At 36.6% G+C, this 25,700-nt stretch overlaps 1 protein-coding gene across 1 annotated transcript in view; it reads left to right on the top strand.

The window, feature by feature from the left end:
* Positions 1 to 236: 236 nt before the first annotated feature.
* Positions 237 to 25,700, top strand: part of Sycp1 (synaptonemal complex protein 1) — an 85,160-nt gene continuing 59,696 nt past the window's right edge. Inside the window, exons 1-11 of the mRNA XM_075979038.1 lie at positions 237 to 344; positions 2,425 to 2,509; positions 2,677 to 2,720; positions 3,026 to 3,082; positions 5,037 to 5,201; positions 7,439 to 7,506; positions 9,106 to 9,179; positions 9,978 to 10,036; positions 16,795 to 16,864; positions 17,422 to 17,495; positions 20,196 to 20,304. Coding sequence (XP_075835153.1) covers positions 237 to 344; positions 2,425 to 2,509; positions 2,677 to 2,720; positions 3,026 to 3,082; positions 5,037 to 5,201; positions 7,439 to 7,506; positions 9,106 to 9,179; positions 9,978 to 10,036; positions 16,795 to 16,864; positions 17,422 to 17,495; positions 20,196 to 20,304 — 913 coding nt within the window. The remainder of the gene's footprint in view (positions 345 to 2,424; positions 2,510 to 2,676; positions 2,721 to 3,025; positions 3,083 to 5,036; positions 5,202 to 7,438; positions 7,507 to 9,105; positions 9,180 to 9,977; positions 10,037 to 16,794; positions 16,865 to 17,421; positions 17,496 to 20,195; positions 20,305 to 25,700) is intronic.

Below are 25,700 nucleotides of genomic sequence, written 5' to 3' on the forward strand. Positions count from 1 at the left end.
GCGGCGGGGTGGGCCTCGGGGTGTCCCGGCTGGGCCTGAGGTCGCTTGATGGCCTGGGTGGGTACATGGGGGGCCCCGGTGGGCTTCTACTGTCGGGCACGTGCGCCGTGGGGTGGTGGGGCGACACGGAGGCGGGGGGTTGCGGGGGCGCCCACCGAGGGACCTAGCTCACTCGGCGGCAGCCTCACCATGCCTCGTGACCTCTTCCCCGCCCCCGCCGAGGCCTAGTAGACGCCATGGAGAAACAGAAGCCTTTCACGTTATTTGTCCCGCCATTGCTGAGCAGCAGTCAAGTGTCCGCTGTGAAACCGCAGACGGTGGCAGGAGACTCCCCCTACTTCAAGGTCGGTTAGCTAAGGTGCTTGGGACGCTGGGGGGTGAGGTGGGAGGGTGGGGCACGGGGGGGAGGGGCAGTGCGGCCAAGCCCTCGAACCCGCGTGGCCGAGAGATCGGATCCCGCTAGTCAGTTTCCGCCCCCCCCCCCCCCCACAGGCACGTCTGCAAGTCTGCGCAGATGCAGATGCGCCATAAAGAAATGCTAATAAGGAAAGCCTGCTTCCCACTTTGTGTGTTGTCCTAACAGCAGTTGTACCCAAGGATTGGGACTAGCTTTACCTCCCTGGGGTGACGGGCCTGGGTGCTGTCTACCAGACCCAGCCAAAGAATCCCTGCTGGGCTGCAGAGATGGTTCGACTGGGCGCCAAGAGCAAGCCCAGCTCCCAGCGTGTCCAACCCTAAGGGGACTTGATGTCACCTCTGCAGGCATTAAAGCACACGCGCATCCATGCATACACACATGCACACTTAAAATCGAAGAGAATTGCTGCCGTACAACTTTGCATAAAATAGGATTTGCTTATTTAAATTATCTTTCTGGCTAAATGGTTTGAAGCTATTTTTTTAATGTTTTATTAACGTATTGTAGGTAATGATGGTTTCATTATGACACTTTTATATATGTATAATTTAAACACTGCTTGTAGATGAAAAGATTTATACTCGGAGTGGCTTTAAGCAGATACAGATGCATATATCTAATGTATTTGTATATTATTAGCACTGTTGAGTATCAGAGGGTTATTGAACAGTGTATTTAAGAATCTCCCATAAACCTCATTTATACCCCTCCCACTAATCCCCTTCTAGTTCCCTTCTACTTTGTTTCTTTTGTGTGTCCTTGTCCCAATGTGTTTTGTCAGTGTGCTTATAGCAGCAGGACACTTAACCAATAGCTGTACCACTGATGAAAATGGCCCTCAGGATTTGAGTCAATTTATAAGGAAAAATGACAAGAGAATTAGGAACTTTACCAAGGAAAATTAAGACCATTTGGACAAATGACTATATGTGGGTAGTAATATTGTGAATGAGCTTCCTGATAGATAGGGTAAGGAGAAATTCATTAATAAAATTCTAATTGAAAAGCACTAAAGATTTCTCAGGTGAAACAGCTTCTTTTTTTTTAATGTTTATTTATTTATTATGTATACAATATTCTGTCTGTGTGTATGCCTGCAGGCCAGAAGAGGGCACCAGACCCCATTACAGATGGCTGTGAGCCACCATGTGGTTGCTGGGAATTGAACTCAGGACCTTTGGAAGAGCAGGCAATGCTCCTAACCTCTGAGCCATCTCTCCAGCCCGAAACAGCTTCTTATATTATTTAAATTTCTCAAGTGGAATATGGAAGTGAGGATGATGCAGCTAATATTTTAATTTTACATGCTGCAGAAAATATCCACTCTAGCCCAGATACATTATTAAAATTGGATTCAGTGAAGATAAATCTCAATTTGATTGAAGAGAGATTAAAGGAAACTATATACTGTTAAAATTGCAAATGCTAATGCAAAATATCTACAAAGCTTTTATTATGTAATTTATTGCTTAGGTACATCTTACTAGGAGAAATACAGAATTAAAATTTTGCTTTGTTTGCATAGCAGAAACATTCAATTTTTTTTTTGATTTTTTTCGAGACAGGGTTTCTCTGTGGTTTTGGAGCCTGTCCTGGAACTAGTTCTTGTAGACCAGGCTGGTCTCGAACTCACAGAGATCCACCTGCCTCTGCCTCCCCTGGGATTAAAAGCGTGTGCTACCACCGCCCGGCCTTCGATATTTTTTAAACACTATACATCAAAGGGTTTATAATTACAAGTGGCTTCTCTGTCTCTCTCTTTTTGACACAGGGTTTCTCTGTGTAACAGTACTAGCTGTCCTGGAACTAGCTCTTGTAGACAAGGCTGGCCTCAAACTCACAGAGATCCGCCTGCCTCTGCCTCCTGTGTGTTGGTATTAAAGGTGTGAGCCACCACCACCCGGTTTACAGTGGTTTCTTTAAGTAGATATGGATACTGTCTATTTGTGTGTTACACTGCTAGGTATCAAAGTGGTATTGAACAGAATACTTCTTTGTATTTCTAGACTGTCAACAAATGTACAGAAAGTGATTTTGGTGTTTCATTTGCAATGTCCAGTCTTTCAAAAAATCGGGAAGACATCAGTACAGGTAGGTTTGGACAAACAATATATAAAATTTCCTAGAAACATTTTGTTACATACATTGCCAGTTATTGAAAATACAGTGTAAGTATTACATTGGTATCCTTGACATTCAACTAGGTAAAATAATATAAAACATTGTCTTGTATTTAATACCAGTTTTATTTTTTGCAGATCCTGCTTTACAAAAACTTAGCATTTTGCCAATACTTGAACAGGTTAGTGAAAGTGTGTACATACAGTCTGTTAGATTATTTGAAGAAGAAAAAAATTGCTATTTGTGGGATTAGTAGTGTTGTGCATTTAATTTTTATTACATTTATATGTGTATATGTATTTGTGTGTGCGTGTGCATATAATATGTGTGTGGATCAGAAAACAACTTGCAGGCCTAGGGCTCAAATCATGTTATCATTGGTCAGTACCATTACTCATGGAGCCAACTTACTGGTCATGTGGTCTTGTGTATTTAACTGTCATTAGCTCTAAAAATATAATCTTATAGTAAACATTAATCTTTTAGGTTGCTAATTCTGGCAGTTGCCACTATCAGGAAGGACCAAATGACTCTGATTTTGAGGTCAGATATTTCCTTCTTATTATTGGAATTTCATTTATCATTTGAATATACCCTTTTAAGTATTAATATTTGGTTAATGTTTTAAACTATATCCTTTGAAGTCTTTCTTTTGGTGGTTCTGGATACTAAATCAGCCTCATACATTTTAGGCAATTGCTCTGCATCCCCATTCCAGATATTTTTTTTCTTCTTAAAGTATTTGAAGTGCGAAACTTTTGTATTTTCTTTTTTTTTTCATTTTTATTTTTTTAATTTTTATAAATTTATTTATTTATTAAAGATTTCTGTCTCTTCTCCACCACCGCCTCCCAATTCCCTCCCCCTCTCCCAATCAAGTCCCCCTCCCTCGTCAGCCCAAAGAACAATCAGGGTTCCCTGCCCTGTGGGAAGTCCAAGGAACCCCCACCTCCATCCAGGTCTAGTAAGGTGAGCATCCAAACTGCCTAGGCTCCCACAAAGCCAGTACGTGCAGTAGGATCAGAAACCCATTGCCATTGTTCTTGAGTTCTCAGTAGTCCTCATTTTCTGCTATGTTCAGCGAGTCCGGTTTTATCCCAGGCTTTTTCAGACCCAGGCCAGCTGGCCTTGGTGAGTTCCCAATAGAACATCCCCATTGTCTCAGTGTGTGGGTGCACCCCTCGCGGTCCTGAGTTCCTTGCTCGTGCTCTCTCTCCTTCTGCTCCTGATTTGGACCTTGAGATTTCTGTCCTGTGAGCTTTTGTATTTTCATGAATGAAAGAAACCAGTTCTTTTGGGGAAATTTAATTTTAAATAAAAAAGTTAAGACTAGAGGAGTGGAGACAGATGTAATATGTGAAAAGGCCAGCATTTACAAAAATTATCTTTTAATGAAATTGTTATCTGGATGCTTTGTTGTATTAAAAAATTTATTTGTAGGATATAGCATAGTTTTTATATGAGTTATAAAATCATTCTTACAGCATATATTCTAAATTTATGGAAATTAAATGGCCTGATAAGTGCTGTATGTCTATTGCTAAGCTTCATAGTGTCATAGAATAATAAAAATTGAATTCAGTTTGTATTTTGATAACAGGTTATCAATAAGCAAATATCATTTTATTTTATTTTTTTTAAAGATTTATTTATTTATTATGCACACAACCCTCTGCCTCCATTTATACCCACACACCGGAGAGGGCACCAGATCTCATCACAGATGGTTTGGAGCCACCATGTGGTTGCTGGGAATTGAACTCAGGACCTCTGAAAGAGCAGACAGTGCTCTTAACCACCGAGCCATCTCTCCAGCCCCTCAGTTTATTTTTTTAAATAAAGCTTGAGGATAACTCCATTGTAGAGCTATGTTATTTGCTTAGCATGTGAGATGCCCTGAGTTAGATCTCCAGCTCCTATATGAAAAACAAACCCAAATTCCTCTGGCATTTATAATATGATGTGGATAAAAAAGGCAAGAAATCTAAATAAAGCTTTAGGCTCATTGAAAATTACATATCAAATAACTTTTTATTTTTGTCATACTCTTTATTTATTTTTATCTTATGTGCACATTTGTCTGTGTGAGGATGTCAGATCCCCTGGAACTGGGATTTTAGACAATTGTGAGCTGTCATGTGGGTGCTGGGAGTTGAACCCAGCCAGTGCTCTTAACTTCTAATTCCTTAAATTTTTTATTTCTCTAATCAAATATCTCAAGACAGTTAACATTTATGTTTCTTTTGGAGTGATATATTTTAGCTTTTATCCAGTCAAATTCTCTTATTGATTAAATTGTTTTTAACTTTAGCATTTTTTAATTTTAATCAGTAATTTTGTGAAGTATCATATGCTGTCTTGATAGTATGAAAGAGCTAATCCTGTTAGAGTATAAAATTGAGTACACAATTTGTCGCCATTAATATGAATTTGTGGTAGGTAATTGTAGTTGATTATATTAAAATCTTAATTAATTTTTGTAAATTCACTTAAGTAGAATTCAGAGCCAATGAGCAGACTATATTCAAAGCTGTATAAAGAGGCTGAAAAGATCAAAAAGTGGAAAGTGAGCATAGAATCTGAACTGAAGCAGAAAGAAAATAAATTGCAAGAAAATAGAAAGATAATTGAAGCCCAGCGAAAAGCCATTCAGGAACTACAGGTATAATAAAGTTTTGAATTATAAATATTGTAAATATTATTTGAGGCAAAATAAAAGAAAAAGATAAAAATATGGCACAAGTAAATATTAGCACAATATTGTTGGAAACAGAATATTTGTTCAAAGCAAACTGGGTTTATTTTGTTTATGTGGCAGATATTTTGAGAACAAGACTTTGAAATTTCATTAATAAAAGTTGCGGTTCAGCTTTAGGAATCAATATGGAAGCTGGGCGATGGTGGCACACGCCTTTAATCCCAGCACTCGGGAGGCAGAGGCAGGCGGATCTCTGTGAGTTTGAGACCAGCCTGGTCTACAGAGCTAGTTCTAGGACAGACACCAAAGCTAAAGAGAAACCCTGTCTCGAAAATCCCCCCCCCCAAAAAAAGGAATGAATATGGGACTAATTCCACAAAATATAATGAAGATGATTAAGGGAATAATTATTTTAGATAATAACCAGTTTAATGACATTAATACAAAGAGTTTAAAATTTTAAGTCCTATTATTGATGTTAATTTGATGTGATATATCAGAATGTATTTACACACAATACTTTGAAACTGTTTAGTTTTGATATGCCATAGAATGAGAAAAAAAGGTCAAGGTAGAAGCAGATAATACACTTAAAAGCTATTAGAGATAATATTGTGCTAAATATTATTGAATGCTTTTACTGGTCATTCAGCACATTTAAGCTGATGAGAGTGAAAGGTTCCTTCCTCCCCTTTTTACACTTATTAGAGTGTGAATGTGTGTCTGTGTGTAGGTCAGAGGACAACTTGTGGGAGTTAGTCTTCCTCCTGTATCATGTAGGTTCTGAGGATTGAACTTAGATTGCCAGGTATGGTGGCATGTGTCCTAACTAGTTAAACCAACATCTTGTATTCCCCTTCCTTTTTCTCTTTTTCTTCTTCTTCTTTTTTTTTTAAACTTTTACCTTTTATTTTATATGCATTGACGTAAGACCCCCTGGACCTGGAGTTACAGACAGTTGTGAGCTACCATGTGGGTGCTAGGAATTGAACCTAGGTCCTCTAGAAGAGCAGTCAGAACACTTCATTTATTTATTTATTTATTAAAAATTTCCACCTCTTCCCCTTCTCCCATTTCCCTCCCCCTCTCCCCTCTCCCTCCCTCTCTAGTCCTAAGAGCAGTCAGGGTTCCCTGCCCTGTGGGAAGTCCAAGGTCCTCCCCCCTCCATCCAGGTCTAGGAAGGTGAGCATCCAAACAGACTAGGTTCCCACAAGGCCAGTCCATGCAGTAGAATCAAAACTCAGTGCCATTGTCCTTGGCTTCTGATTCAGCCCTCATTGTCAGCCACATTCAGAGAGTTCGGTTTGATCACATGCTCCATCAGTCCCAGTCCAGCTGGCCTTGGTGAGCTCCCATTAGATCAGTCCCACCATCTCAGTGGGTGGACAGTCAGAACACTTAACCACTGGGCCAACTCACCAACCCCCCTTCCTTTTTCTTGACATAGCATTTAATTTTGTTTAGCGCAGACTGGCTTCAGATCCACTGTATACATTGAAACTGGCCCTGAACTCCTGATACTTATGCTTCTGTTGTAGTTGGTCATTTTTTACTCTTTGATTCTTTACGCAGAGAGACTTTACTATTTTTTCTTATGAATGCCTGGCTTTAGCTTTACTTGTTTCTTGACAGCTTTTTTTAAATTACCCTGTCTATCTTTTGCCTCTGGGCTTCTACCTTTCTCTATTTCTATATAACTTCCTTTACTTCTTATTCCATGACTTGCTGTATAGCTGGGTGGCTGGTCCCTGGAGTCCTCCTTATCTTGCTTTTCCTTCCTGATCCCTCTTTTTGTCTTTTTATTTTCTCTGCCCGCCAGCCCAGCCTATCCTTTCTCCTGCCTTGCTATTGGCCATTCAGGTCTTTATTAGACCAATTAGGTTTTTTAGACAGGCATAGTAACACAGCTTCACAGAGTTAAACAAATGCAACATAAAAGAATGTAGCAATCTTTGTTTTGCATCATTAAACAAATGTGCCACAGCATAAACAAATTAACACATCCCAAACTAATATTCCATAATAGTCCACCTTCTAAAGAAACTCATATTTTTATGAAAAATTCGAAGATTTTCTTTTATGTGGAAAGAAAAGAATCTTACAGAACTTATATAGAGTGCTAGTAAAGAAAACCTGATTAATGATTACACTAAATGATTTTTTTAAAAGGGAAATGTAACTATTTCTATTTTGTAAATTAGTTTGAAAATGAAAAAGTAAGCTTGAAATTAGAAGAAGAAATTCAAGAAAATAAAGATTTAATAAAGGAGTAAGTATTAATTTGATAATTTTACTTCCAAATTTATTATTGAAATAGTTTTTATGTGTATGTAGCATAACAATAATTTCTGCCTGAGTTTGTGGGGAGCCAAGAAAGCCCCAAGTGGTTGTGGAGTGAATGGATAAAATCCTGAGTGAATGTATATTGTTTGAAATGTGCACAACCTCAGACTCTTGGGAGTGGCAAAGCCTTCCCAGGGTGAAGCCTTCCTCTGGTCTGAAAGAAAACATTGACTGTGTGAAAATAAGAGTGTTTGTGAATGATTGATCAGTGTTAAAACACTAATAACTATAACTCTTCCTCCTGGATGATCAAAACCTGAGACTGCTCTCTCTCTGAGTCCTCCTAGCTAGTTCCTCCTGTTATACACAATAAACTCAATTGTTACATAGTTGGTATTGCTCCATCAGAGTGAGCACAGTCTACCTGATGCTAGCTTTTCTGTATATGTGTCTGTGTGTCCTTACAGGACCTCAGGTTCCCAGGACCAAAACATCAGGTCATGGCATGAGTGCTGTGGAAAAAGGAAATATACCCATTCTCCCTTTTTTAGATTTAGCAAGCTGGCTAATGATGAATAACTTCTCATTCTGTAAAATGTCAGGTGTCAGGAGGAATAATTTCTTGGAATCAAAAAAGTGCCTAAAATTTGTTATCTAAGACTACATTTGCATATTGTTCATCTTTCTGTGTCACTGTTGCCTTAGGCGTAACACTTGTAAAATAGAGTAAGTTCAATTTGGAACTGCTTTTCCTTGTCAAATGCCTTTTTTTTGTCAGTGTAATAATTCATTTGTACCAAAAACTGTATGTTGGAAGATTAAACCAAATTGTTCTTTATATTAGTAAATTAATACAAATAGAGATCTTATTCACACAATGGATAGCTGCTGAGAAAATTACTTTACTTTTGGTTGTGAAGGTTAGAGGAATTACCTCTATCATATTTGACTGTGGGAAAGTCTGTGGTACATTTTCCTCATTGATCATTGATGTGGGAGGGCCTTGCCACTATGGGCAGTGCCCTTCTGGGCAGATGCTTGGGCCTGTATAAAAAAAGCAGGCTGAGCAAATCATGAGGAGCAAGCCAATAATCAGTATTGCTTCATAGTTCCTGCCTTTGCTCTTGCTTGGCTTTCTGATCTGATCAGTGATTGACTGTGATCAGAACATGTAAGTCAAACTTTTTCCAAGTTGCTTTTAGGCACAGTGTAGTACTGCAGTAGAATTTGGACTAGGCATCAAGAACAATTTATGAGTAATTAATAAATGAAAAGTTTAACCCTGTCTCATTATTTATCCTAGACAAATCTGGAACCTTTTCTCTGAGAGGGTATTGTTAGTAATAATACCTTGCTAGAGACTGGGTAGCAGTTGTCACTTAGAGTGAAGAAGTTATTAAATGATTTTGGCAATAGTAGTCTCTATTTTTTTCTTGATATAAATGTTACTATGTGATATACAGTATATACAAAATACAATGTTTTAAAAATTTCTCTAAAATTGTAACTATATGTCTGTAATGTTCATGTATTATTTTGCTTTGAGACCAGATTACAGTTAGGAAAACCTTTTTTCCCCCCCCAGGAATAATGCTACAAGACATTTGTGTAATCTGCTTAAGGAAACCTGTGCTAGATCTGCAGAAAAGACAAATAAATGTAGGTATCTTTCTTATTTTATGGGATGTATCAATTTATTACTCATTTAATGGTGGAAATAGAAGGAGAAATTGCCTTTTAAGTTTTTCAAATTGATTTGGTATTGTTGAATTATGTGTCTCAGACATTTTTTATTTAAGTAGTAGCTAATTTTTCTGTTTTTGAAAGGTATTATCAATAAGTATATATGTTTGCAGTTAATATTCATTTCAAGTGTGATTTTAAGACTAGCCTTTTATGTCTGGAAGTACCATTTCATTGAATCAAGAATTAAACTCAAATCTATGTCCATAATAGGAAATAATAATGTTGTGGGGTAGGCATAGTATAGTGATACATTTTATGACTCCATTTAAGGCCAATATTAGAGTACACATAGGACATTGATACCATCAGAATATAGAAGAATTTAAAAATTCCATCTAGTAGTGGAGCTTTTGTAACACTGTAGTGTACAATAATTTGTAGCAATGCTGCTGTAAACAAGAATTTTAAATGTTTTAATGAGCCGGGCAGTGGTGGCGCACGCCTTTAATCCCAGCACTCGGGAGGCAGAGGCAGGCGGATCTCTGGGAGTTCGAGGCCAGCCTGGTCTACAAGAGCTAGTTCCGGGACAGGCACCAAAAAAGCTACAGAGAAACCCTGTTCTCGAAAAACCAAAAATAAAAAAAATAAATAAAATAAAAAAAAAATAAAATAAAAATAAATGTTTTAATGTTTTTCTGAGCTATTATAAGTATTATCTTGTTGATGTTATGTTTTAAAATTTAATTTTGAAGTTTTTAATGATAATTACAGATGAATATGAACGGGAAGAAACAAGACAAGTTTATGTGGATCTAAATAATAACATTGAGGTAAGTGTTAATAAAAATATGATTATTTTAAATAGAAAAATTTCTGAGCAGAGTGATAGCTACATAGGTCTTTTTAGTAATATTTCATTTGTATTTTAATAGGTAAAACTTGCCTAAAGTTCAGAGAGTAAAACAGCCAACCTGTTCACCTTATAGGCCAGGCAGACGTGACACACAGTAGTTTGCCATAGTATGCACATTTTTTGTCATACTCAATATAAAATTTCCAGTACAGTGGGTTTTGTATATATCCTCAGTGCCTAAAATAGTTCCAGGTACATAATAGGCACTCAGTAAATATTTAGTGGACGAGTGAATGAATAAAATAATTTGATTTCTGTAAAGCAAAATTTATTGAATATTGAGTAAATGTATACTATCAGGTGATGTAAATACAATTTTGAATTTTGTTTTTTTGTTTTTTTGAGACAGGGTTTTTCTGTAGCTTTGGAGCCTGTCCTGGAACTAGCTCTTGTAGATCAGGTTGGCCTCGAACTGACAGAGATCCGCCTGCCTCTGCCTCCCGAGTGCCGTGCAGAGGAGTTAAGCAAAAGCGCGTGGCTTGTTATCTCCCATAAACAATAGCCTCCAGCATTTCAGGAAGTATCTGTCCTTGGGCAAGGGTTGGAGGCACTTGATTCTCAGATTACACCCTCCTGAGTGAAATCCTTGATACTGCATGGGCACCTTTTTATATTGGGATCAAATAACTGTCAGCATAATGATACCCAGACAGAAATTATAATTTAGTTAGGTATTAGTGAAGTAAGAGCCAACAGGAATTAGTAGAAACAGAGGGTCAAAGGCTCTGAAATGGCTGACATCAGAGTCACTATCTAGGAAGAGCCTGGAAATGAGAATGGTCTCCAGTTATTTATTTCATTTCAGGTCCTCCTGTTTTGTAATATTTCAGTCAGATTTCCTGTAATTAATCCCAAGTAGTTTGTGTAGAAACAACAATTTTTCTATTAAAGTTATATAATGACTGCTCTGTTTTACATAGAACAGGTGAAGTGTCCTATAATGTTGTAGAAACATTCCAGTGAATGAATCTACCTGTTGATAGATTTGGGCCCATTTTCCTAGTATGACAATTGGCACTTCTATAGGTAGCTATTTTGTTCCTTATGCCAGGGAGTTAGTTTCCTTTAGACTTTTAACCTGTTAACTGCTTCTGATTTAAGCTAGGATATTGTTGTCAGGGCTCAGGAAGGCTGAAATTCTAGTCAGAAACTGGGAGTGGGATCAGGAAATGGGATGTTTATCAGAAGATTCTGGTTAACTGCCCAGCTGAAGAGACAAGGAACAATCACATTGACTGAACTGGTTCACATTAGCTTTCAGCAAATTCAGAGCTCAGCAGTTAGCAGCCTGCAGCTGATTCCTGGATGGTGTCTGTCAGCCAAGTGAAAATCTGTTGATATAGATATAGATTAGGGACAGAAGTTAAAATTTAGGAACTTAAAGAAAAAATCTTACATTTGGAACTTTCAGGCCCATGGTCCTAGTGACTGGAGGAGGAGAGGAGTCCTAAGATCAGGAAAGAGATCACACTTTCAGGAATAGGCAGATGGGGAAACTTAGGCTGTACTTATCTGGAATCCACTTGACCTGTGAGAGGTGGATCCAAGTCTTACAACTCCCTTGATTCTCTGAAGCTTACATACATGAACTTTTTAGTTTACCAAAAGGTAAAAATTTTAGATATATTAGCATTAATATGTACTGGAATCCACATTGTAGAAAAAGTAGCTAACAGGTATCTATATAACAGCTGGAGTAGACTCATGCCTTGCGTCCTAGCAAAGCTATAGCTTTGGGTTAAAAAGTATGAACATTTTTCCTACTATCCAGAGAGCCTGATACATAGATTTGACAGAAATGTTACTTGTTTTATGCTTAACCTTGAAAACATACAGGCAGCTAAATAAGGCTTATTTTTTTTCTAATTAATTACATTAGTACTTAGCATGACTATAAGTATAGTAGTTCTGAACACATCAAGAATTTGATACTTTATAAGGTGGCTGACCATTAACTTGCATGTCTTAATTGTCTTTAACAGCTTACAATAAGTTAATAGCTTTTATAAGATTAGAATTTTATAGCCTTATTCCTGTTAAGTTTAGCCTTAAAAAGTAACAGTTTCTGAATTGAAGCTTTTTTAAATATCAAGACAAGATTTTAACTCATAAATACATCTTACAGAAAGACTGGGAACTTTTCTGATCCTTTTATAAGCACACCATTACAGAATATAACAGTTTTTTATATTACTCAGTTTATTGAAATAGTTAAGACATAATAAAGTTAGCAAAGACAAGGAGGCTAGACATACATTCTTAAGTCTGAATGGACCTTAGGTAAGGAGAGACATTTTTTATGCCAGTGGTTTGCAACCTTCCTAATGCTGTGACCCTTTGACACAGTTCACTGTGTTGTGGTGACCCCACCTCAACCATAAAATTATTCTTGTTGCTATTTCACAACTACAATTTTGCTATTGTTTATCAATTGCAGTGTAAACATTAGACATGCAGTAGGTCTAGACTACCCCAATGGAAGGTTCTTTCGACTCTCAAGTGTCATAGCCTATAAGTTGAGTACAAACTTAAATTTAAAATCTGTTTCTTAAAAGTATCCAGTTTTTTAAATTTAATTTTTCTGTAAAACTCCAAAATTTCTTTTTAAAAAAGTTTAAAATTTCTCAAATGTGTGTTCCTACAATATCAAAAAATAAAGTACCTTTCTTATTTCAAGAGGGAAGATACACAAGAGGGAAGAGCACAACCACAATCTGCACAGGGTAAAATCAAGCTCCAACAGTGCAAATAATTCAGTGCTTAATAAATATCTGGGATTAATTTACAATCTTTTGGGCTTTCCCAAGGAGCTTGGGTCATCTCTGTGGCCCCACTTTTGGCAGCATACATAGCTTACCTTCTTGTACCAGCTGACTCCATTTCATTGTAACTGGTGTTTCTATTAAATGGTACTGGCATCTCCAAAACTGATAGGGTCCCCAATTGTGACTGGACTTTTTTTAGGATCTCCAGCCCTGCTACATACTGGCAAGCCTCAGATGTTCTCCAAGATCCCTTTATGTCTTTAAAACAAATACTACCTGGGTGATTCTTCTGTTACAAAGTTTGGTTGCCAGTGCAAGATACGTTCTTGTATATGAATGCATGGAGGTACAGCTTTAATACCTTATTAAACAAGCATCGCTTTAAAGTCCTGTCTGTCATCAACCTTGTTTTCAGGATGGGACAGGAATTACCTGTCCTAATCGTAATCCAAATCCCAATCCAAAGTATCGTTGAGACTTTTTGCTATCTCCTTGGTTGGGTCACACCATGTGGGTTACATTTAATCAAGATGGCAGTGAAGTCACATGCCATCTGTCTTCTCCAACCCTAGCAAAGGTAGTTGCTTATAGATGGTGGCAGGCTACGTGTTCCTTATCTCCCAACATGGAATCATGACTTACTGATCCTTTAAGAGTACCTATGTATAGATTTTTAACTGTCAACCCCACATTATGAGTTTTAAGTTAAATTTTTATTACAGATACTATAGATTTTTAACCATACCCAATAAACTTAGAGATCTTGAGATACAGAAAGCTCATATAATGGTTTTAGGCAATTAAATGAAACCAATAATCCTTTTAGCTGCTCTTCTTGCTCTTTTCTCCCTATCTCAGCTCTTGACCTGGACATAGAGACTTTAAAAGCATGCCTCTGTCCAAGAAAGGGCAGGCTATAATCCAATTCCAGAGCCAGATTCTCAATAAGATAGAACAGCATAAAACAATATTTAATATTATGCATATCTAAAAGACATTTGAGGGGGCTGGAGAGATGGCTCAGTGGTTAAGAGCATTGCCTGCTCTTCCAAAGATCCTGAGTTCAATTCCCAGCAACCACATGGTGGCTCACAACCATCTGTAATGGGGTCTGGTGCCCTCTTCTGGCCTGCAGGCATACACACAGACAGAACATTGTATACATAATAAATAATAAATAAATATTTTTTTAAAAAATAAAAGACATTTGAATCCCTAATATATTAGATTCAGTGGCCAGAAAGCTTAGAGATAAATTATGTGCCTGGGTGGCTAGCAGCAAGAAAAACAGCAGAGTAAGCTCACATATTCAAAAAAAACAAGTCAGAATGTGGCGGCCACAACACATTCATAATTCTAAGTTCCATGTTTGCAACAAAACTTACGTATACACCAGAAAATATATACCCATCCACATATAAAACTTTCTAACCAAGCAGAATCAGGCAGGTGAGTAACATTATTTGCATTGGCCAGAAGAATATTGGGGTTCCAGATCCGGATCCCACAGACCAGACCAGATTGACTCACCAGGAGTCTTTTTATAGTTGCTGCATTCTAAGCACAATAGTTCATACTGATAGTCTGTTAACTGAATGCAGCCTTGAAGCCTTGGAATGTCTCAAGGCACTTGCCTCCTGAAGCTGCCTCCCAGCTCTGGAGTTTCCAGAGTGAAGTTCAGAATTTAGAATTTGGGTGGGTGGTCTGAATCTTGCTGAGGCCTTCAGAAAATGTTAATACCACCATGTGAGAATAAGACCACTACTATTTTAAACAGAATTTGAAGCAAGCTTTATTTAAATACTGAGCAGGTTGATGGACTCTGGCCAGGTCATTCCTGGTTTTCCAGGAATTGGTGACTAGCCACATTTTGCTGAGGCTTAAAAATGTGAACCCAGGGCTGAAGAGATGGCTCAGCGGTTAAGAGCACTGGCTGCTCTTCCAAAGGTCCTGAGTTCAATTCCCAGCAACCACATGGTGGCTCACAACCATCTGTAATGAGATTTGGCACCCTCTTCTGGCATGTGGGCATACATGGAGGCAGAATGTTGTATACATAATAAATAAATCTTAAAAAAAAAGGTGAATCCATAAGGCCACTGTATTTCCTACCAGGTCCAATCAGGGTAAACTCACATGCTGATATACTTCCTGCCTGTGTACCTCCTGCCTACATCGAATCAGGGGCAAGCATATAACCTGACATATTTTCCTGCCCATGTACTACCTCCTGTCAGTATTCTTTGTTACTCAGTTTAGTTGAGGAGAGTCACTCCAGCATGTTTAAGTGCCTAGCTGCAGCAGCAACAACAACAGAGGAGTCAGCCTCTGATGAAGTGACTGCCTCAGGGCTTCACAAAAGCCTCTTTGTTGTTACACAAGAGACACCTTTAGCAAGTCAGTTTCTGCACAGTAAAACTTCTTCTTCTTTTTTTTTTTGGATTTTTTGAGACAGGGTTTCTCTGAAGCTTTTTGGTTCCTGTCTTGGAACTAGCTCTTGTAGACCAGGCTGGCCTCAAACTCACAGAGATCTGCCTGCCTCTGCCTCCCGAGTGCTGGGATTAAAGGCGTGTGCCACCACTGCCCGGCTCAGTAAAACTTCTTATGAGATCATTACTCTAGAAAGAAGTTTCTGTCTTGCCTGGTCCTGCCGCCATTCAGTCCCAAGGAAATACACAGTGGCTTATTTTATAAACTGTTTGGCCTATTAGCTCAGGCTTATTATTAACTAGCTCTTAAAACTTAAATTAACCCATAATTCTTGTCTATGTTTAGCAATGTGCCTTGGTACCTTTTCTCAGTGAGGCATTCTCATCTTGCTTTCTGTGTCTGGCTGGTGACTAGCCTCTCTGCTTTTCCTCTTCCCAGAATTCTCTTAGTTGGGTTGTCCCACTTATACTTCCTGCCTGACTATTGGCCATTCAGTGTTTTATTAAACTAATATGAGTGGCAAATCTTTACAGTGTATAAGAGCATTGTCCGTAGCACATTACCTAAGCAATTCTCAGCCATACTAAACTTCCTGGTTTTCCAGGTATGTCTTTTTTTTTTTTTTTTTTTGGTTTTTTGAGACAAGGTTTCTCAGTAACTTTTGGTGTCTGTCCTGGAACTAGCTCTTGTAGACCAGGCTGGCCCTGAACTCACAGAGATCCGCCTGCCTCTGCCTCCTGAGTGCTGGGATTAAAGATGTGCGCCACCACCGCCTGGCCAGGTAGGTCTTAGGACTAAGTTATACAGAGGCTCTATGAATCCTTCAGAAGAACAACTCATATAAAAATAACTCATATAAAAGATTACTTCAAAGCCCAGGTGCCATCACTCTGGAATTCAATCCAGATATAATAGATCTGTTGAATCTTTCCCTATAACTGCCTGCATGTGATCAACAAGCATATGCATGTGATCAACAAGCATATCTGGTGCAGATGAGTCAAACAAACTTGTTTAGGGGAGTAAAAACATGGCTAATTATGTCTCATAAATAATAGCATTTCAGGAAGTATCTGTCTTTTGGCAAGGGGCTTACAGGTTGGAGGCATTTTTGTTCTATGGATTTCTTAGGCATAGTTATTAAACCTTTAAATAGTATGTATATGTGTATAGGTATGCCTGCCACAGGATGTGTGTAGAGGTTGGAGTTGGTTCTTTCTTTCTACCATATGGATTCTAAGGATCAAACTCAGGCTGAAAGGTTTGTTATCAGATACCTTTATTAGCTAAGGTATCAATAACACTGGCTTCATTATAGACATAAATCTTTTTAGTAAATCATTATATTACAGTGTTTGCAGTTTCCAAAGTTGTATGAATTTGTATCCAGTGATTATAGGGCAAAATTTATTAATATTTTCAAAGTTTTAAAAAAGTATTTAAAAAGTCTCTTATTTAAAAGTTAAATTTTGTATTCTAGAAAATGATACTGGCTTTTGAGGAACTTCGTGGGCAAGCTGAGAATGCCAGACTGGAAATGCATTTTAAGTGTAGGATTCCTATTTAACTTTTCATGTTGCTTTTCTGCTATTTGTGTTTTATTAGATTTTGTTAGTGTCTGTATCCTTCAACTAGTTTATATTTCTTGTTATCTTTGCTTTTGTAATCCCCCCTCAAAATCTTGTTGATTGTGGCAGGAAATATATATGTTAACATTTCTTTTGGTTTTAAAACCATCTTTTCTATGAAATATTTATTATGGCTTGTATTTAGTATTTTAGAGTCATAATTTTGCCTTACATATTTTTGGTAAATTATATATATATATCTAAGATTTGTTATTTTGTGTAAGTATAAAGAATAAAATTTTTATGTAAGTGCTTTTATAAGAACTATAGGACTTTAAGCTATAACTTTGAAACTGTATACAGTCATTATTTTAGTAAATAGAACCGGCAGAAGAAAATACCAGTTTTAATACACTAGAAACTTTTGAGGTTTAGTGCAATTTTGAGATAAACAAGAAAGGGTAATCTTTAAATTTTGTTGGCAATGGAAAAGTTATGCAATTGTGTTAAGACAAGGTTTATTTATTCTATTTTTAAAGTAAAGGAAGATCATGAAAAAATCCAACACCTTGAAGAAGAATATAAGAAGGAAGTAAACAACAAGGAAAATGAGGTTTTACAAAATAGTCAACTACTTGTATTCTTTTAAAAAATTAGTTCATAATTTTTGATTCATACATAATGTTTATACTCATTTGTGACATACAGTGTGATGTTTTGGTTTATGTCCACATTGAGTAGTGATCATATTAGGTTAATTAGCATACTTATCACTTAAATGGTATAATAAGTACATTTAAATTGTAACTACTCTGAGATTAATGCTATATTTTAATATTTACTTTATAAAATACCCACAATATTAAAAACATTGTTGACATATAAGATAATTTGTATGATATAATTTTAATATATTCAAATATTTAGCCTTTTGCTTAAATGAATTTTCATGATTTAATTATGCATTTATTGGAAGGTCAGCCTTCAGTAATTTTGAATCAATAAATCTAAAATGTTTATATCAGTTTACATTGCTGTAAAAATATGAAAAATTTCGTTTAACCAAAAATCCTAATGATCATTGCATTTTGCAATTTTTTTGAAATGTACTCTCTATATAACACCAATGAAAGGAAACTAAAACATTCTGTTGCTTCTTTCTATTAATATCACATAGTAGAAGACTTGAAATGGTAAGTCTATGTTCTCTAATATTTGCAAGAATGTCAGTTTTAGGTTTGTATTGCTGTTTTTCATGCCTTGTGCTTTCTAAATAGAAAGTGATACATTATAAAGGATTCTGGCTGGGCATAGTGGTGTCCTCCTTTAATCCTGGTACTTAGGAAGCAAAAGCAGGCAGATTAGTAAATTCAAGGCCAGCCTGATCTACTCAGTGAGTTCCAGGACAGCCAGGGCTTCATAGAGAGATTTTGTCTTTAAAAGGGAGAAGGGATCCTCTTTTATTTCCTCCCATCTTCTCTGGCTTTACAAAAGATATCTTGTAATCACAGTTAAGGAGGGTATATAGTTATACAATAATAAAAAAATAGAAGTACAGAAAGGATGCATAGAGTTTTATATTGTGATTAAAAGATATTTCAGTTTGTAAGCTATGCTTATGTTGTGTGAAAGTTTAAACAGTCTTTTTGTATTTTAGTTTTGTTTTTAAACCAGAATTCCAGAAGAAAGAACTCTTCTTAAAAATTAAAATTATGCTTTTTTCACAAAATATCAAAATAGAATAAAATGTGAAAAGCATCATTTTGGAATTCTTGGTGCCATATTTGAGCCGTAGATTGTTGATCCATCTTGCTAAGTTATTGGCCTGATAGTCCTATGGATTTGTAAATATCATTGTAAGAAATTTTCAGACATTCTAAATTTGAAATTTAAGATTGTAGATACCTTCCTGGGGATAGAAATGTGACAGATGACATTATGGAGAAGAGTTTGACAGGGTAGGAAAGGAAAGGTCAGCTGAATGAACTATTTTTATGCTGATTTTTTCCAATCTATCTTTCATACCCTTTCCTTACCTACAATATCCATTTTAGAGATGATCTTTATTATTTTGAGGTGCTGGGACTTGAACTCAGGGTCTTGGGTATGCTAGGTTAGTAAGTGGTCTGCCACTTGGCTCTACCTCAAACCTATCTTTTGAAGTTTGTATGCCTGTGTCATTTGCAAAGCAGGGTTAGTTATCTGATGACGTTGGCCATTTTCCATTCCATTCAACTGCTTTCCTTCTTTTTATATTGTGCTTTGGTTTATAGTTGTCTTGTGGCTTTGTAGAGGTAATTTATGTTTGTTATTTCCCTGGCTAATTTTTAGGTGATTTAGAGATTTAGAGATAAAAGGAGGGAGGTTGGTTCTTTTTTTATTTTATTTTTTTTTCTGCTAAATTGCGTCTTTAACTTCTGCTGTTTCTTTACATCGGTTGTAGCCATCTGAATACTTTTGGGTATCTTAAACATTTCTCAGTAGTTTTCTTCCTAAATCAGCCTGGAACAACCATTTCTCCATATTTGTTTGATTGTTTTTTTCTTTCTCCCTTTCTTTTGAGACAGGGTTTTTCTATGTACTGCTAGCTATTCTGGAGCTTGCTGTGTAGACTGGGCTGGCTTTGAACTTCTTCTGTCTGCCAAATGCTGGGATTAAATGTGTGTGTTACCATTCCTGTTTTGCCTGATTAATTTCTATATATCAAAACTCATTTAAAGCCTGACTGACTTAGATGTTCCTTTCTTTGCCAGACTTGGTGGCACATGCCTTTAGTCCCAGCATGTGCGAGGCAGAGAGAAGTGGATCTCTATGAGTTAGAGGCTATAGAGTTTCAGTAAAAGGCCATGTAGTGATAACTCTGTCTCAAAGACAAAACAAAAAACCTTAATATCAATACTGATAAGAGATAGATTCTTTTCTAATTTTGAACACATTTTTGTTCTGTTACTGATAATGTCTAGGTGTAGTTGTTCGTGTACTGAGTTTTTTAAAGGTGAGGTCTCTCATTTCTGTGTACTTAATACTTACAATCTGGTATTCAGTAATATTTATTGAGTGAATGGATTGTATTTCATTATGTAACTTTCTCTAAAAGTTTGAAATGAGTAGTTTAATATTGAGTATTTTATACAAGTTTACTCATTCATTCAATAAATATTTATTTTTAGGCACATATTAAATGACATTTATAGATATATAAAAATGGCATATAAAATAATTATGTAAAATAATTGATTATATGTGATAATAAATTCTAAGGTGATAATTTTAACTTTTTACATCTGCAGTGTTTTTTAAAAATTTATTTTAGGTATCACTACTGTTGATCCAGAGTACTGAGAAAGAAAATAAAATGAAAGAATTAACATTTCTGCTAGAAGAATCCAGAGACAAAGTTAATCAATTAGAAGAAAAAACAAGTAAGAATTTATATAAAAATATAGAAGTGTGTTTAGTAAATTCTTTTGTTCTAAATTTTTGGATTTTTCACAATTTTTTAATGGTATTTTTCTAGTGCTGTAATCTTCAGCTTGATTTGGAACATTTGAAGGAGGGCATAATTGAATCACTTGGGGATCCCCAGCTAATACATCTTATATTCTTTTTCATCCTGTACTTTTTTTTTTTTTTTTTGGTTTTTCGAGACAGGGTTTCTCTGTGGCTTTGGAGCCTGTCCTGGAACTAGCTCTGTAGACCAGGCTGGTATCGAACTCACAGAGATCCGCCTGCCTCTGCCTCCCTGACTGTTTCTACTACTCAAAAACTTTGCCTCCCATTTTAAATTTGTTGGTTAAATTCTTCTATATTCATCTTTACTCTTAGTAAAGATCTTCATTGCAATTCATTGGAAAGAGTGGATCCTCTAATTGAGACAGATTTTGAGATAGGATCTTTGACTTAAACTGGAGCTTGCTGATTTCACTGGATAGAATGGCCAGCAAACCCTAGGGATTCTCCTGTTTCTGCCTCCCCAACACTAAGGTTATAGGCATATGCCATCTCACCCAGCTTTGTTGTGTGTGCTCTGGGGAATCAAGCTCAAATTTTCATGTTTGCACAGCAAGTACTTTTCTGATTGAGTCATCTTCTCAAGTCCCTGCCATGACTCAATGAGAATGACCTCCATAGGTCCTATGTTTGAATACTTGTTTCCCATTTGGTGGAACTGTTTGGGAAAGATTGGGGTGTATGGCCTTGTTGGAGGAGGTGTGCCACTTGGGGTAGACTTTGAGGTTTCAAAAGCCTGTGGCATTCCCAGTTTGCTCTTTGTGTCTCTGTACCTGGTGCTTGTGGAACAAGTATTGGGAACCAAGTATTCAAATATATGATTTATGGTAGGCATTCTCATTTAAGCCACCACAGTGAGCTGGGAAGATGACCCAGTCAGTAAAGTACTCGTAACTATTGCTCAGAGACATGCCTGCCTGATGCCATGCTTCCCTTCATATTGGTAATGGACAACAGTTCTCTGCCACAGTAGGCCTCAAATTAAATACTTTGCTTTTATAAGTTGCCTTAGTCATGGTGTTCTATCATGACAATTGAAAAGTAAGACATTTGGTTTTTTAAAGAAGTCAGTTTTCAGGGCTGGAGAGATGACTCAGTGGTTAAGAGCAGTTTTTGCTTTTCCAGAAGACGAGGATTCATTTTCCAGCACAAAATCTTTGATTTTTGGATGTTAGAATATGATATTTTAAGATACCGAGACAGTTTTATAGTTTCTGGAATTTATAAATTAATACCCTTTATTATTTACATCTTAAAGATTCTTAGCAGTAATGTTTTTAGATATTAAGCTGTTCCATTATGTTTATTATAGGAAAGATCTTTCTGTGTAGCCAAGTTTGACTATTGCTTTGCTATGTCAGCTTAGGCTGGGCCTTGAACTTGTGATCCTGTTCCCTTAGTTCTGTGTGAACTGAGGTGTTTTATAGGCATAGACCACCATCTTGAGCCTTATTTGCATTGGTCTGGTTTCCTTTCCTTAATAAAAAGAATGTTTAGCAAAAAACCCCAACACAAAACAAAAAACTTTGGTCATCTAAAAATTCTATCTCTACCATACTCATTTATATTAAAATAGATTTGCTTTAATATTCCTCATTTTGCTTAATATCTTTTGATCTATCTTGTAATTCACTTTTTATTTTAAGTTACTGAATGGTAGGTTTCATTTTAGTATTTAAATATCTTTATTTCATTATACTTTATTTTATTCATTTTGCATCTTCATTGCCCTTCTCTATCTTTCCTTCCCCTCTCTTGCTTATTTCTTTAGTCTGTATCAAATAGTTTTTTTGCTTTCATGTAATAAAAATCCCATTACATTTCCTCTTTCCCTCCAAGATCTTTTGTTCTCTCTGAATGACCCATATTTCTCCCTTTCTTTCTATCTCTCTCACACAAATACACACTTATCTAGATTCCATATATGATACAAAGCTTATGAATTTGTCTTTCTGAGTCTGACTCTTAGGTTGTTAGTTACTTTTTACTCTTTAATTTTTGGGGGCCCACCACACAGCTCCCAGATAAATACGTGGAGACTTATTCTTTCATATGAATGCCCTGCCTTAGCTTGGCTTGTTGCTAGCCAGCTTTTAAGTTATTTCATCTACCTTTTGCCTTTTTTTAAAATCCTTTTCTACTTCTGTATATATTTTCTTTCTTTCTTATTCCATGTCTTGCTATGCTGTTGGGTGGCTGACCCCTTGCTTCATCCTCTCCTCCTTTTCTCGCTCCTTTTTGTTTCTGCTTTTTTCTATCTCTCGGCCTGCCAGCTCCGTCTCTCCTACCTAGCCATGGATCATTCAGCTCTTTATTAGAACAATCAGGTGTTTGAGACAGGCAAAGTAACATGCTTTACAGAGTTAAACAATTGCAACATGAACACAACATACCTTTGCATCATTAAACAAATATTCCATAGCATAAATGAATGCAACACATCTTCAATTAGTATTCCACAATAGACTTATTTCACTTAACATGGATTAAGTGATGGATTTCCAGTTCCATTTTCCTGAGAATATGACTTCATTTTTCTTTATGGCTGAAAAACATTTTATTGTGCATATGTACTATATTTTTTTTAAAAAATGGATTTGCCTGTTGAACATCTAGGCTAGTTCGATTTCTTAGCAATTATGAATTGTGTGGAAGTAAATATGTATGTGTCTTAGAGTCCTTTGAGTATACCTAGTAGTTGTGTCACTGGGTCATACAGTAGTTCTGTTTTTAACATGTAAGGAACCTCCATAGTGGTAGCATTAGTTTACTTTCTGACCAGCAGTGTATGAATTGTTTCTTTCCCCACATCCTCACTATCATTTTTTGGCATCTGCTTTCCTCTTTCCCTCCCTCCCTCCCTTCCTTCTCTCCAGTTCCCCTCCCCTCATTTTGAGAAGGTCTTGTGTATCGCATTCTGGCTTAAACTTGCTGTGTAGTGAAAATTGACCTTCAACTCCTAATCCTACTACTTTCATCTCCCAAGTGCGTGGATTACAGGCTTGTACCACCAGGTCTGGTATATTTTTCTGTTTTTTTTTGTATATGATATAAAATGAATAATTTTTAATACTATGTTAATTTTTATTAGCATGCAAAGTAGCAGTTTTCTTTATGGCATTCTTATACCTTTTAGGCTTTGGTTGATCCCCTCTCCTACCTCTCTTCTCTTTTCCCTGTCCTATTATCAACTATACTCTTCCACCCATTTTTCCCCTTTTCATTTTTATATCATATATGTTCTTTTGTTATTCCTATGTGCTTTTCTTTAAGGCCTCTTTTACTCCATGTTTTGAGACTCTTTGTAGTTTCTTGATATCTGTTTTCTTGCCGATTGTCACTAAGTGTCTTGTGTTTTGTTTCTCTATTATGATATCCCTCCATTTTCAGTTACCAAATTATTGTACAAAAGTTTACTTCTTTTATTCTTTCTACCTTTTATAGTTTTGATGTTTCATATTTTTGTCCTCATTTTCATATTGGAATTTTACTTTGTCAGGATCTACAAATGTTCTTGGGTGAAAAATAGACTTTATGATTAACTCACTCCTTTAGATTCCCATTTTTCTTCATTTTTGCCTTGGGAAATTCTTAATACTTTATCAGGAATTGAATAGACAATATAACTGAGTTGAATAGACAATATCACAGGCTGGCCTTAAGTTCTATATCTTTCTGTTGAAGCTCAAAAAATCTTGGATTACAGGTATATAACATGCCTGACTTCTTTTATTATTATTAGGTCATGTAACTTCATTTTAGAATTTAAGAAAGATTAATGTATTTTATTTTATGTGTATAAGTGTTTTGTATACATCTGTGTACCATGTGTGTACCTGGTACTCATGGAGGTCAGAAGAGGGCATTGGATCACCTGGAACTGGAGTTATGGATGGTTGTGAGCCACTATGTGAATGCTGGGAATTGAACTCAGGTCCCCTGGATGAACAACATCAAGTGGATGCTTAACTGTTGACCCATCTCTCTGGCCCTTCATTTGTAGAAGTTTTAAAAGAAAAGATGTACTTACCTATCTATCTACCTACCTACCTACCTAATTTTTTTTTTAAGTAAGACATTTATTAGATGGATTGTGAAGGGGAAGGAAAAAGGGGAAAAGGGGGAGAGAGGGAGCAAAGGGGAGAGAGGGAGGAAGTTGGCAGTCTCTCCAAGAGAGGGGACCGGAAGAGGAAGCCCTAATTTTGTTTTGTGATACAGTCTTGCCATGTAGCCATGTCTGTCTTGGAACTTACCATATAGGACAGACTGGCTTTGACTTTGTGGCAGTCTTGTCTTTGCTTCTGGAGATTAGACGTGTTTGTTACCACATCTGACTTAATTTGAAGTATTTATTTATTTATTTATTTATTTATTTATTTTTTCGAGACAGGGTTTCTCTGTAGTTTTTGGTGCCTGTTCTGGAACTAGCTCTATGTAGACCAGGCTGGCCTCAAACTCACGGAGACTGCCTCTGCCTCCCGAGTGCTGGGATTAAAGGCGTGCACCACCACCATCCAACTTGAAGTATATATATATATTTTTTATTTATTTATTATGTACACAACATTCTGTCTGTGTGTATGTCTGCTGGCCAGAAGAGGGCACCAGACCTCATTACAGATGGTTGTGAGCCACCATGTGGTTGCTGGGAATTGAACTCAGGACCTTTGGAAGAGCAGGCAATGCTCTTAACCACTGAGCCATCTCTCCAGCCCCTTGAAGTATATTTTTTATAAGAAATTTATTTGCATCATCTGAGAGTCTCAGAGAGTTTAAGAGTAGTTTTGGCTTAGAATAGAATAGTATACATTTAGTTTTGATGCATGCCTAAAGGCAGACTTATGATTATGACAATTTGGAATACCATAGTATCTATTTTTAAATAATCTGGCAATAAAGTTTTATATATAATGATTATAATGCCATAGTCACTAGTCATCCATCATACTCTTATTCTTCAGTTCTTTTTTTCCTTTACAGTTCTTGGAGCAATTGTAGTTTGGAGTTATTAGTTCTAAGTTAACTTTTGTTACAGATTTTTACCATACCGAATTTCTTAACAGTTTTTTCTTTATAATAACATAGAACAGCATAAAATAACTTTCTCTGTCATCACATTAGATTCAGCAACGTCCAGAGGCAAATTCTGAGCCCAGGCAGCTAGTTATTATCAAGACACACAGAACATGTAAACTCAGACACCCAAGACCAGTCAGAAACAAGCGTGGCACCACCGCCTCCACCACATCCAGGAAATGCCTTTTGTTCTAATGGTTTCTTACATGCTACTTTATACTGTAAACTCGTA

The sequence above is a fragment of the Microtus pennsylvanicus genome, chromosome 7, assembly GCF_037038515.1.
Source record: "Microtus pennsylvanicus isolate mMicPen1 chromosome 7, mMicPen1.hap1, whole genome shotgun sequence".
NCBI lineage: Eukaryota > Metazoa > Chordata > Mammalia > Rodentia > Cricetidae > Microtus > Microtus pennsylvanicus.